This window comes from Hyperolius riggenbachi, chromosome 7, assembly GCF_040937935.1.
Source record: "Hyperolius riggenbachi isolate aHypRig1 chromosome 7, aHypRig1.pri, whole genome shotgun sequence".
In the NCBI taxonomy this organism is placed as follows: Eukaryota; Metazoa; Chordata; class Amphibia; order Anura; family Hyperoliidae; genus Hyperolius; species Hyperolius riggenbachi.
The window spans coordinates 48,284,442-48,298,380 of NC_090652.1; the positions used below are offsets into that span (position 1 = coordinate 48,284,442).

Sequence of the window (13,939 nt, forward strand, 5' to 3'; positions counted from 1 at the left end):
ATGATGCAAAATCGTATTGTAAAATTTTGGGAAAAATCATAATTATTTTTTAATTATGTTAGTAATTGTAATCATTCGGAACTTTGCGTAAATTTCTACGTAATGTTTACGTAATTTCTTGCCGACTTGAAGTGTTGAATAGCAAAGCCCCCATACATGCTATTGCCACCAAAATGGCTGCATATGTCAAAAAGACCTTGTCATTTTTGAGAAAATTGATTTAAATATGCAAAGAAAACTTTGCATATTTAAACTGTAGTTTGTAATTTGTAAAATTAAAAACCATTTTCTTTGCATTTTTAAAATCGATTTTACAAGGTCTTTTAAAAAAATGTAACTCGTACCCACCATGTACATACAGTATGTATCAATTTTAGTCACAATAGCGCTAAAGTCGGCAAAAAATTATGCAAAAATGATGTGAAAAATGTACATGAAATTAAGAATGATTATATAAATCAATTGAATTTGCAAATCATAATTACATATAAGCGTAATTGTGAAATGTAAGCAACATTTCACTTAATCATTCATAATTAGCTAATTACAATCATTGCTAACAGGGACATGGATTGGACTGTATCTGGGCTGAGAAGTTTATGAAGGTGAGTGACAGAATAGCTTGATAGGGAGAGACACTCCATATTGGTGAATGAATAGGACTGTGGGCTAGGTTCTGTGTAAGGAAATGGTTAAATTGTTTTCCAGTGAGTGTTTTAATCCCATATCAGAGCAGAGTATTAGTGTCAAGTACTGTCACAACCTAAAGGACTAGGGTGCTATATATATGAAGAAACCTGAGGTTTGTCACATAAGTCCATCAAACTCAACAGCAAAGAGCAGCAAAACAAGAAGGTAAAGAGATCCCCTATAAACATGGGGGTACTGGCTGTACTGATCATAGTGACCACAGGTAAGCGCTTTGGTTCTTTAAAATAAAACCTGTAAAGGATTATTACTTAAAGCGGAATAGAACCCTGCATTTCAACTTTGCTCTAAAACATTATTTACAGCATATTATATGCAACCAGCATTTTTTTTTACTAGACCAGCATTGGAAGGGTTAAACACAGAGGTTTAAAGTTCCGTGGAGAGACATGCAGAAGTTCATTTAGATACATTTAACTAAATGGAATGTAACAAGTGATAAATGTTACACACTCTTTGGCTGTCCTCCAGCTCCTTCTCAGTCAGAAAGAGTGAGTCACATGCCACACTTAGATACATTTATGTAAACAAAATGTATCTATGTCAGCTTCCGATGTGTCTGCAGTTCTCTCCAGGAACTTGAAAGCTCTGTGTAACCCTTCCAATGCTGGTCTAGTAAAAAAAAAAAAATGCTGGTTGCATATAATATACTGTAAATAATGTTTTAGAGCAAAGTTGAAATGCAGGGTTATATTCCGCTTTAACTGTTCTGAATTGTTAGTTACATATTTGAATTTGTTTTGAACCTAAATATGCATTTTTTTCCCATCAATATTTTTATTGAAGTTTAAGAATCAGCACAAATAATAGTAAATATGTTGTTCTAGAGTGTACAATAAATAGGACGTAGTGTTTTAATTAACAGAAGTTTGCAGTAACAATATGCAGTGTACAAGCAATATAGTGAGATGACATGGTCGTTACTGATATACTGAAGATGTTTCCACAAGTGCTATATAAATTGATATGAGTCCTTATTTTGTGAACCTATTTATTAACGTTGTATAAGTCTTCATAGAGATAGGTTAAACAATATAAACTAGAACTTTTAGGGCCCGTTTCCACTAGTGCGGTGCGAATCACCGGGATTCCACCGCTGACGAAATCGCATGCGGATGCGATTCCGCGTGCCTTTTTTTGCCGCGATTTCGCATGCGATTTCGCATAGGCAGGGTATATGCGAATTTAACCATGTCACTGCCTGGTTCAATTTGCATTAGTTTTCGTGCGAATTCGCACGCGAAATCGCGGCAAAAAACGCATGTGCGTTTTCCCTATTAAATACATAGCCTGCGAATCGCCTGCATTCCCCACGCAGGCGAATTCTGCAGGCCCTACCGTGCAGAAAAATCCTGCACAGAAAAACGCACCAAAAAACTGACAAGTGGAAACAGTCTCATCCACTTGTATTGGTTATGCGAATCCGCATGCAGACAACGCATGCGGATTCGCTCTAGTGGAAACGGGCCCTTAGAAACAAACGTCAACCATTGTCGTTACCCGAAAGACCCATTATCCACAATTTTCATTGGCCACTCAGGGCTTGGTGGATTTTGGGTCCTATACATTTTTTTTTTTTTTGTATTAAAAGGCTTTATTGAGCAGATCAGCAGATATACAAAGCTTTTGAAAGCTGAACAGATAAAACACTAGGTATTAACATTCCAACTAAACAGCAAAGAAAAAGAGAGAGCTTCCAAAGAGAGTAGTATAGATAGTCGGACCACCCGGCCTGGGAAATGGGGGCACCAGGTACCTCCAGCTGAGATCCCAGGAATCAGTCCGTCCTATAAGTCCTTGATATGAGATTATATTGCTCTCTCTGACATATACATAAACATAAAAAAACACACATAAAAATAAAAAAAAACTAAAATGAAATCCTGCATATAACATCTGGTTACAAGAGTCCTAGATAATTCAAATCTTATATATCATACTATGACTAATAAACACAAATATCCAGGGGAGATTAAAGACTCCTATATGTTTTCCAGGATTCCCAAATGAGATCAAATCTTGTCATATTCTCAATACTATAAAAATATACCCGATCCATTATCATCATTAGGTCTGGACGTTGAGTAACCAGTGTTAACTCCAGATCTGCGGCTTTCCATTCGAAGGCCTATACATTTTTTTATAACAAAATGTTATAAATTGGCAAGTAGCAGCTTATGACAGTTATACTAAAATTCAACTTAGGGTGATTATTGTGATGTGATCAATACTTTAGTTGGGTCTTAATCTAGGGATTTTTAAGTCAAACACTTTATGTGAGCTCAGAGTGTATCAGAGGTAGCCAGCTATGCTATATTGAGCATGATTCTACTTAATAAGATATGCACATAAGAAAATAAGAAGGGCTTTATCCCTGTATACTTTTTTCTCAGGTTTAAGTTATTACCTGCAGTAGCTATTACTAGGTTAACAGGAATTAAATATGCATTTTTTACGGGCTCAATGTTCTACCAGATTCCAACCACCTGAAATGTTCTAAATCAGTAATAAGCCCACCAATTGAAAGTTCAAACTTGTGTTTTTGTACTATTGGTGGGAAAAAAGGTACTTTTAAGAGGGGACGTCACAGATAGGTACCGTGTTTCTGCTAATCGGAACACCACCCCATGTAAATAGTGAAGTCTATAGTTATTAGCCTTACACAGCTTCATAGTAGCCCCAAAAGTGATTGATCACTAGAGGTTGACTCAATTTACCACTTGATCTAGAATTCAGCAGGAATCTGATTATGGATTTATTAAACCACTATAACTGCTAATGTTGTACTGCCAGATGTAGCACATCGTGAGGGGGGGGGGGGGGGGGGGCTGGGTGTAAGCCTGTGGTCCTCAAGGTTGATGACAGTTTGTCACTTTGCTATTGGAAACAGGGATGCTAAAACCTGAATTTGGGTGAAACCCGGATAGTTGCTATCCGGATTTCACCCAGATACCTGTGCGGGGTGGGCGGGGGGTTCAAGCTTACCTACTTTTCTGACCACTAACAGAGCTTTCTGTTGGTGGTATCTGATTGCTGCTGCAATTTTTTTTTTATTATTATTGATTTTATTGTTATTATTATTTTTATTTTTAATAAATAAAGCTATTTTTTAACAGCCTATCAGCTCCGATCGTGGGCTGGCAGGCTGATCACAGAGTTCAGCTTTGTGTCTCGGCAGGGAGCGATCACGCATGCGCGAGTGCGTTCCCTGTTAATCTCTGCCCTCAAACAGCGTTAGGCAGTCCTGTGGGAGCCACTCTGCGACCGCCCATTGGCATTAGGCAGTCGCAGAGCAGTTAAAGGTGATAGAAGATCCAGCATCATATCGACTTTACCCCACGCACATTTTTCTTCGCGCTGCTATTTCATGCACGCCTTGGGTACACTTTAAAGCTCTCAAAATATAATAATATTAATAATACGGAAATTCTTCTTTTTTTTATTTTTTTCTGGGGAATAAATTCTTAAAAGCCTGTTACTCCGGTTGAAGTATTTGTTGCATGACTACATTTCTGCACTGATAACCTTGTTGTGGGTTCACACAGTGTGACTCATATTAGCATTCTCACACTTCTCAAAGTAGCCATTGTTGCAATGTTTGCTTTCTTTGTATATTAGAATAAGGTGTGTGTGAGCAATCTGTGGTGTGGTATGACATAGCTGATAACTTTTCAGGCACAGCTACTTCCTAGAAACAAGTGCAAAACATTGCCGAACAGAGGATACAGTATTTCTCCATTGAACCGCAGTGCATGAGATGATTGCTGTGTTGTTTTATAGAATACTAGGAAAAAGGCCTGCCTGTTAAAAAACAGGCCCTAGGCCACAGCCGCTAAAGCCTCCCCCCCCTCAATGGACGCACAAATGTGTCTCGCTTGTCCATCCCCTACTGCTGCCCGAAGTATATCCACACAGGGAGATGTTGCTTGCTTGGCAGTTGGAAAAAGCTGTTATTTGCAACAATACAATGAGGTTCACTGACAACAAACTGTCAGGTCTGGAAGCAGGGACATAGGGACACAGGAGAACACAGGGACACCGAGGTTTAATTATATAGGACTAGTGACCTAAGATCATTTAAAAAATGGGCTCTAGGTCTGTCACCGCTGCCACAGCACGCACCCGTCCGCAGCGCGCTAGCGCACCCGTGCGCACACACTCCCAGCCAGCCCGCCTCCTGGCCCGTCCTGCCTCCTGTCCCAATGGCTGTCAGTGCAGCCAGGACATGCGCAGTAGCGCAAAAACACTGACACAGGGACATGGGCTGCCTGCAGGGACACTTAGATATTATTAGGTAGAATTTCTGCAGGAAATTACAAAATGCATAGCAACCACTTACTATTATTATTATTTAGTATGTATATAGCGCCGACATCTTCCGAAGCGCTGTACAGAGTATATATAGTCTTGTCCCTAACTGTTCCTTGGAGGAGCTCACAACCTAATCCCTACCATAGTCCTATGTCTATATCAGGGAAGATGCCCCCCTCCCTCCCACCGAGCTGGAGGGGACAGCAGTCAGGAAGGGGGAACAGAGGGCACAGTGGTGGGGAGGGGGGTCAGACCCCCCCTCCCTCACCTGGGTCTCCCCTGTCCGCACCCTCTTTCCCTCCAGCTATTTTCGCTAAAGTAAAGTCAGCCAGCAGCGATTGGAGAACATAGCTGGGGGGAGGGGGGAGAGCACGGACAGGGGAGCCCCAGGTGAGGGAGGGAGTCTGACCCCCCTCCCCACCGCTGTGCCCTCTGTTCCCCCTTCCTGGCTGCTACCCCCTCCAGCTTGGCGGCCCACCCACCCACAGCCAGGTGGCCCTTGCCCCCCCCCCCCCACCACTGCCTGAGGAATCTGCCTCACCCCGCCTCATGGGCAGCCCAGGGCTGGTTGGAGGTTGCCATAAGTGCCGTACTTATGGCAACTCTTTTGAGTCTTTGGATCTGCTGAGTTTCCCCCAATTGGGGTGTTACTTTGCCTTCACTGCCATGTGTGCATTTTATGCTGTTTGGAAAGAGACCTGTTTGCAAGAAGAGACAATGGCCTTGATTCACAAGTGTTAGTGGGGATGTTAGGGTTAGGCACCACCAGGGAAGGAAGGAGGGGATGGGGTATTAGGGTTAGGGGAGGGTTCTGTGTGAGAGTAGGGTTAGGTTTAGCAATAGAAAAATATCAGTACATAATACCAATATTCTATTATGGATATTTACTAGTAGAATATCGCTAATTTTACCGTGATTCTATTACCGGCACACAACGCAACACCTTTGCAATAATTACATGGTAGGTCATTACACTATGGGCTCGATTCACAAAGCGGTGCTAACTGTTAGCACGCCTGTGAAAACCCCCTTAGCACGTCCAAACAAGCTTTTCGAGCGCAAAACTTTATGCATGCAAAACTTTATGCGCATAAAACTTTACGCGCGTACTTCACAGAGCGCAGGGCGCTCCGCGCGAAGTGCCCATTAAAGCCTATGGGACTTAGCGTGCGCATAGGATTTTACAAACTTTGCGCGCGATCTGATTGAGAAATCTGGTGCTAACCTACTTAGCACCCTGGTTAGCAGACCTAAAGACTTTAGACGTGCTAAGTAGGTTAGCACAGCTTTGTGAATCAAGCCCTATGACTATGGTAGTGTTAGATTGCAAGCTCATCTGAGGACTGTCAGTGACATGACTATGTACTTTGCAAAATACCAAATGAGATGTCAGCAGCATGTAATTAATAATGATAAAAATAATATTTTTCTCTCTTACAGATGTAAAGAAAGATCTGTTTTTTTTTTCTTTTTGGAAAACTCGCTGGTGAAAGCAACAGCTGGTGCTTAAAGGGAACCCGAGGTAAAACGGATATGGAGGCTGACATGTTTATTTCCTTTTAAATAATGCACATTGCCTGGCTGTCCTGCTGATCCTCTGCCTTGAGGCTACTTGCACACCAAGACGTTGCGTTAGGTGCTACGTTAAGGTCGCATAACGTGCACCTAACGCAAGGCCTGGTGCTCTTCGATGTGGACGTCAGAGTGAGCCGCGTTGTGCAGCTCACTCTGGCGTCCGTGATGCCGTAATGCGTACTCTTGGACGCATGCGGCATCACGTGGTCCCGCCGGCCAATCGCCGCACAGAGTGGCCGCACCAGGAAGTAAACACTGCACGTCACAACGTGCAGTGAATATTAATTAGCCATGTGCCTGGCCGCTCTCCGCTCCTCCCCAACATGACTGAGCATGTGCAAACAGTCTAACGCGGCTTAGCCGCTGTAACGCCGTAGCATGCTGCACTTTCGGAAGAACGTGCAGCGTTACATGTAACGCAACGTGGGCAGTGTGAACAGCCCACTTGTGTTACATTGCTGTGCGTTGGGGGAGCGTTACAGGCTGCACTAACGTGTGCCTGTAACGTCTTAGTGTGTAAGCAGCCTTAATACTTTAAGCCATAGACCCTGAACAAGCATGCAGATCAGATGTCTATGACAAATTTGTCAAGATTAGCTGCATGCTTGTTTCAGGTGTGGGATTTAGACCCTACTGACCAGAAAAATCAGCAGGACGGCCAGGCAACTCACATTGTTAAAAAGGAAATAAATATAGCAGTTTCCATAGCTCTCACACCTCAAGTTCCTTATAAGAAAATCTTTAGTTAAAAAAAAGTCAGATACTTAACTATGGAGAGGGAAGCCTCTTCCTTGGTGTTCTGGTTCCAGCGCAGTCACCCCTGTTCAAATTTTCCACCTCAGGGAGCCCTTGTGTCCCCGAGTCTTCCCAAATATGGGCGGCTCCATACTGCGCATGCGCAAGTGTGCTCGCGTTTGTGCAGTGCAGAGCTACCTCTTTTTGGGAGCATTCAGGGACACGAGTGCTCTGGAAGCCTTCTGAGGGCTCATGGAGGTTTATTCGACCACTTGGTTGAATAGCTCTAAGGGGTGTGACCAGGGCCAGATTTGGACTTTTTACCGCCCAATGCCACTGTCACCAGCCGCCTCCCTTCAGTATAGCGAGATGACCCCTTTCCCCCTTCCCTTCAGCATAGGTAGCAAGATGACCCCTCTCCCCCAGTAAAAGTAGCCAGATGACTCCCTTAAGCCCTCCTTTTATCACTCCCCCTTTCAGTATAGGTAGCCAGCTCACCTTCACACCGCAGCAGTCATCAGTGTCACTCATTTCTCCACTCGTCTCCAGTGCAGAAGCTTCCTCTTTCTTTCTGTCTCCAATGCTGCCCAAGTCCATAGCCACCGGCCACAATGCAATCATGCAGAGAGAGCAAGGTGGCTGCTGCGCAGGTGGCTAGCAGCAGGGTACCGCAGTCAGACGCTCGCCTGATCTCCCTGCATTGCAGCATTTGCAAGCTTGCAAATGCTGCACCAGATTAGCCTGCTGCTTTGGTGCCCTTGCATCTGTGGTGCCCTAGGCCATGGCCTAGGTGGCCTTGGCCTAATTCCGGCCCTGGAGGTGACAACGCTGGAACCAGGAGGAAACAGAGGCAGGTACAGGAGGGCTCTTTATGACCCAGAGCCTTCCATCTACATAGGTAAGTATCTGACTTTTCAAAAAAATATTTTTTTATGTATGATATAGCAAAGTCCCTGTTATCCGGAGCTCAGGCAACTGGAAACCTCAGCTAACCGGCTTGCCTGATGGATAACGAGGACTGCACTTTTGGGGATTTTCGGGGGGGTTTTGGAGGCTTTTTAAAGGATACCTGAAGTGACATGAGACATGATGAGATAGAAATGAGGAGTGTACAGTGCCAAGCACACAAATAACTATGCTGTGTTCCTTTTTTTCTTTCTCTGCCTGAAAGAGTTAAACATCAGGTATGTAAGTGGCTGACTCAGTCCTGACTCAGACAGGAAGTGACTACAGTGTGACCCTCACTGATAAGAAATTCCAACTATAAAACACTTTCCTAACAGAAAATGGCGTCTGAGAGCAGGAAAGAGATAAAAAGGATCAACAGTTCATAGATTTTAGCTCTGGCATACTTCAATGAATGTGTCATTGAGCAAAAACAATAAAACAGTTAAAACGTAGATTTAAACATAAAATAAACTGTGAAATATCTTTAAAAAAACATTTTTTGGAGAAGGAAGATAGATACAATGGTTTATTTCATTAGTTTATTTTTGCTTCGGGTGTCCTTTAAATACTTACCGGGACTCCAGCGATGTCTGTCAGTCTACCTGTACCTCCCTGCGGGCTCGAAGTGGCTTTCCAGCGCGGTGGACAAAAGCCGGCTTGTGCACGGAGGAAGCCAGAAAGCCACTCGGAGCCCGGGAAGAGGTACGGTGTAGACAGACATCGCTGGAGTCCCAGTAAGTATTTGGAGGGGGAGGTTTGTGCGCTTTTGTATCCAGTTGCTCAACAACCAGCAAGTACATGTATCCGGCGTTAGGTGATCCCCGCTGCTGCTGGATACTGGGGACTTGGCTGTATATGATTTTTTTATTTTTTTTTAATTTCGCATTGAAAAAAATGAAATAATCAGTGTGTTGTTTTTCCTCCTTTTTGTACAGCACTGTGTGGTCATTCTGCAGAAGGTAATTCAGTGTGTGGCTCCCCAGTCTTCTCCAGCAGGATTGTGGGGGGCACTGATGTTGTGGATGGGGAATGGCCTTGGCAAGTCAGTCTCTACTTTAGGGGTGACCATATCTGTGGTGGATCCCTCATCTCCTCACAGTGGGTGCTGACTGCAACACATTGCTTCAATGAGTGAGTACACCTCATATTTCATTGCCTACAAAAATGCCTTTTTTGTATTGGGGCATTCACACTCTGCACGTTGAGGAACATTGTAACGTAAGTTATAATCACAAAGCAACTTGCTCCAATAGTCACACAATGGACCCATTCACACCAACCCAGGGTTCCATCCATAGTCGGGGCATGGATTTCTGGAAAGGGCTCAAAGGCCCAGGCCTTGGTAGCTAGCCAAGCGGCTGGACGCTGAAGAGGGCCCGCTGCAAGATTGCTGCTGTAGTTGTTAGAGGAGGCTGAAAATGGAATAGAGAGGTTGCAAATAAGAAATAACACATAGAAATAGGAAGTTGGTGCCCAAAGGATCTGCATGTAACCGAAGGAGGCTGCTATAGATGAATGTTACACTTGCAAGAGGGCTGCACATGGAATAGGAGAGGACCTGCTGCACATGGAAGGGGTGTGGCTAAAAAGTTGACCTAGGGGCAGTAAAAGTATTAATCTGGCATTGTCCATTGTACACATTACTGTACGGATCCATCGGAAAATGGCGCCTGTGAATAATGGCGCACTGTGTTGCCGCTAATCCGTTTGCCGCTTATCGCTATTTAACGTTAAAGCCTTATTGTTATTTTACGTTAAAGCCTTATCGTTATTTAGCATTAACACACAGAACCCTCTCTGTACCTATCCCTAACCCCTAAACTCCCCTGGTGGTGCCTAACCCTAACCACCCCCTGGTGGTGCCTAACCCAAACCACCCCCCTGGTGATGCCTAACCCTAACCACCCCCCCTGGTGGTGCCTAACCCTAAGAACTCCATGGTGGTGCCTAACCCTAAGACCCCCCCTGGTCGTGCCTAACCCTAAGACCCCCCTGGTGGTGCCTAACCTTAACCACCCCCTGGTGGTGCCTAACCTTAACCACCCCCTGGTGGTGCCTTACCCTAACCACCCCCCCTGGTGGTGCCTAACCCTAACCACCCCCCTGGTGGTGCCTAACCCTAACCACCCCCTGGTGGTGCCTAACCCTAACCACCCCCCCCCGGTGGTGCCTAACCCTAACCTTGACAGTGTTACATTAAATCCATTCACCGTTTTGCAGTTAAATAACATCTGCAGTTTGGCTTATGTAGGGCGCTATTGATAAATATCGTTACTGTGCGCAATAACGTCTGCTGTTTGGCAAATGAACGGCACTATTGATAAATAACGTTAGTGTGTGCCGTTTTTCTTCTTTTTTTCCCTGTGCACCATTATTATGCAGTACTAACGATAAATAGCGATAAGCATATCTTTTTAATGCGGCGCCACTTTTATGCATAGGCGCTGTGCGCCATTATTCACTGATCCGTTACTGTACACCCGCATTATCATTAGTGGCAACGAAGCACCTGAAATTTCACATTAATTTTACAGTTTGGAAATCTTTTTTTTTTTTTAACTTCAACATATCTCATAATAGTACAGATTTGGGGTAAAACATATTTTCACAAACTTTTTGGTGCAGATGAAAGGGATCGTTTATCCACAATAGTACTACCATGTTTCCCCAAATATAAGTCATCCCCGAAAATAAGACTTAGCTTATATTTCGAGCATGTTCAAAATATAAGCCATGCCCCAAAAATAAGAACTAGTTTAAATGGGCACTATGGGGAGGTGCGTGGTCTCTTACTGCACCTCCCTTGTGGCTGCATCCCCCTCCATTCCTTGTAACTTCTCAGTTGTATGTGGCGGCATAGTACAGTATTGAAGCTGGAAGGGCGCCCTTTGATCCTCATGCTGACGCTGTACGCAGTACACTGGTCGACTCTGCGCTGGAGCTCCCCTCTTGTCATAATCAATGTGTGCCTGTGACGCATCAGCCGGGCGCACATTGATTACGACAAGAGGGGAGCGCCAGCCCAGAGCCGACGAGTGTACTGCGTACAGCGTCATCGTAAGGGACAAGGGAACGTGCATAGTGTGAATGCACCCTTACTTATCCACAAATGCTTTGCCTGCAACCTGTACTTTACAACCACAAGTTCAAGAGATGATGGAATTGCGCATACATTAGGAAATTATGGTGCCAGAGTTTTAACCTCATTTCTCAGTTAGGATACAGAATTATAGTGTACCTAAGCTCGGGTACAAAATCCCATATAATCCCATAGTTACCTTAGAAGAGGGACACCTCTAGATCCTGATGAGGCTTCTCATGCTGTCCTCCGATTCCCGCTCGTGGACACACCAGAGTTTACAGACACGGTATTGTTGGTAATCTGGTTGGGGCTATGAGTAAGCTAGTAAGCTACGAGTGGCTCCATGCTACTGCACAGGCACGGCTTCATGCCAGACGAGCAGCGTGGCTCGATCAGCTGGAGGATCTCGCGCAGGGGAAAAGGTCCACAGAAGAGTGTGGGAAGTCTCTGGAGGATCTTAGGTAAGTATGTTTTTCTGAACCCGAGCTTCGGCTCAGGTTCTCTTTAAGCCTGAGGGCATTTGGCCCATTTCAAATTAAATATTAACCTTTTCCTCTATATCATAGAAACCAGGTTGATAAGAATTAGACAGGTCCTCTTCACTTTCTCTTCAGTGTAGCCAACGTGCAGACAATCAATACTATGAGCCATATCCTAATGCTTAGACTCAGGCTTTCGCATGAGTAATGTTCTCTAACAATCGGCCATGGTTCGAAGGAAACCAGCAATAGTGCTGCTTATCACCTGGGATAGGATATGGCCCAATATGTCTTGTGACAGACATTAGGAGCTGCTAGGTGATAGAGACAGTACAGTGTGAATCTCTGCTGTGGCTGCTCAGCAACCCATGACTGGGCCCCCTTATGGAAGGCGGGGTTGCTCTTGTTACACCCCATCCCTTTGGGGTAACTTGCCTTGTACATGTGTATGAAGCTTTAGCCTAATCTTTCTGATGAATCTAATAAGTTTAAGATAATTATTTGGTTATTACTAGTTACCACCAGTAGATGGCACCACAGTAATGTTCACTAATAAGCCTGTATTGTTCATATACCACAGTTCATCACTGCAAAGTGTATCTGGGCCTTCACCAGGTGGATGTGAGCACCTCGCATACCGTCATATCTGATGTAGCTGCAGTCATTCTGAACAGCAATTACACCAAGACTGAAACAATTGGAGACATTGCCCTGCTGAAGTTGGTCAGCCCTGTCTCTTTTACCCCCTACATCATGCCAATCTGTCTGCCATCTTCCTCTGTCACCTTCCCCTGTGGAATGGATTGCTGGGTAACTGGCTGGGGTAGAACTTGCTTTGACGGTAAGTAGATCTGATTATAATTCAAAGTCCAAATGCTTAAAGTGTACCCGAGCTGCAGTTCAGGTACACAAATCCAGATACTTACCTAAAGAGAGGGAAGCCTCAGGATTCTATTGAGGCTTCCCTTGGTGATCTGCTGTCCCTTATCGCTAAGCATGGCCCCCCAAAGATTAGCGACAAGGCATTGTCGCTAATCCTATCAGGGCCACGTGGATCCTCTTTTGCATTCAAGGCCGCACAGTAGACGCTCGAGCCCACCCGTGCATATGCAGTCCTCGGGCTCTGTGCTACTGTGCATGCATGGGCGGGCTCGAGCTTCTAATGCACGGCCATGAATGTGGAAAAGGAGTCGCATGGCCACAATGTGGAGGGGGGGCCGTGCTCAGCAACGGTGGGTTTCCGACAGCCGAAGGAAGCCTCAATATAAGTGCCTCCAGTATAAGTTAGGTAGGTGCTCTCCAGTATAGGTTAGATAGGTAGGTGCACCACCTATAGGTTAGATAGATAGGTAAGTGCCTGCCTCCAATATAGGTTAGATAGGTAGATAGGTAGGTGCCCCCAGTATAGATTAAATAGGTAGGTGCCTCCAGTATACAGTGGTGGGGAGAGCAGTCAGGCATAGCTTAATAACTCACCTTCCCCAATCCCCGCATGCAGCTTCTATCTTCTTCCTGTCCCAGGCATCCATCATGTTGGTAAGGACCCTCTGTTGTGATGACATGCGGTTATGTCATCACAGGGGGCACTATTACCAACACGACGGACGCCTGGGACAGAAGGAAGATAGAGGCTGCATGTGGGGATTGCGGAAGGTGAGTTATTAAGCTATGCCCGCTATGCCCCGCCACTGCGCTTTTCCCTCCCGGCACTGGTGGTCGGACTGCTCGCACGCCCATAGAAACGGACCTGAGTGTTCAATATTTTTCTCCAGCACTTACCAGCCAATAACTTACTCTCTCCCTGCTCTCTCTGTGTGGTAACGTTGACAGACAGCCAATATGGAGAGCCAAGCAGCCAGTAGGGAGATCCACACACTTCTGCTTCTCATCGTTATTTGATCTGACATGGTGGAAGGCGGATCTTCACTGTAGCAGAGCAGGGGAAAGTGACATTTTATAAGGCTTTTCTGCATCCATGTAAATGTGAAAATCTGAATTCTAGTATGCAGAAGCGCTTGCCCCTGGTAGCAACACATCTAAAGGGATGTTGGGGATGCACTGGACAGAAAACCCCAATTTATACACACAGCTTCCTGCTTCA

At 44.9% G+C, this 13,939-nt stretch overlaps 1 protein-coding gene across 1 annotated transcript in view; it reads left to right on the forward strand.

Annotated features, from left to right (window-relative positions):
- The first annotated feature begins 824 nt into the window (after window positions 1-824).
- LOC137526005 (transmembrane protease serine 9-like) overlaps window positions 825-13,939 on the forward strand; it is a 139,144-nt gene continuing 126,029 nt past the window's right edge. The window contains exons 1-4 of the mRNA XM_068247215.1: window positions 825-913; window positions 9,213-9,408; window positions 11,717-11,820; window positions 12,419-12,679. Of these exons, the coding sequence (XP_068103316.1) occupies window positions 877-913; window positions 9,213-9,408; window positions 11,717-11,820; window positions 12,419-12,679 (598 nt within the window). The 5' untranslated portion in view covers window positions 825-876. The remainder of the gene's footprint in view (window positions 914-9,212; window positions 9,409-11,716; window positions 11,821-12,418; window positions 12,680-13,939) is intronic.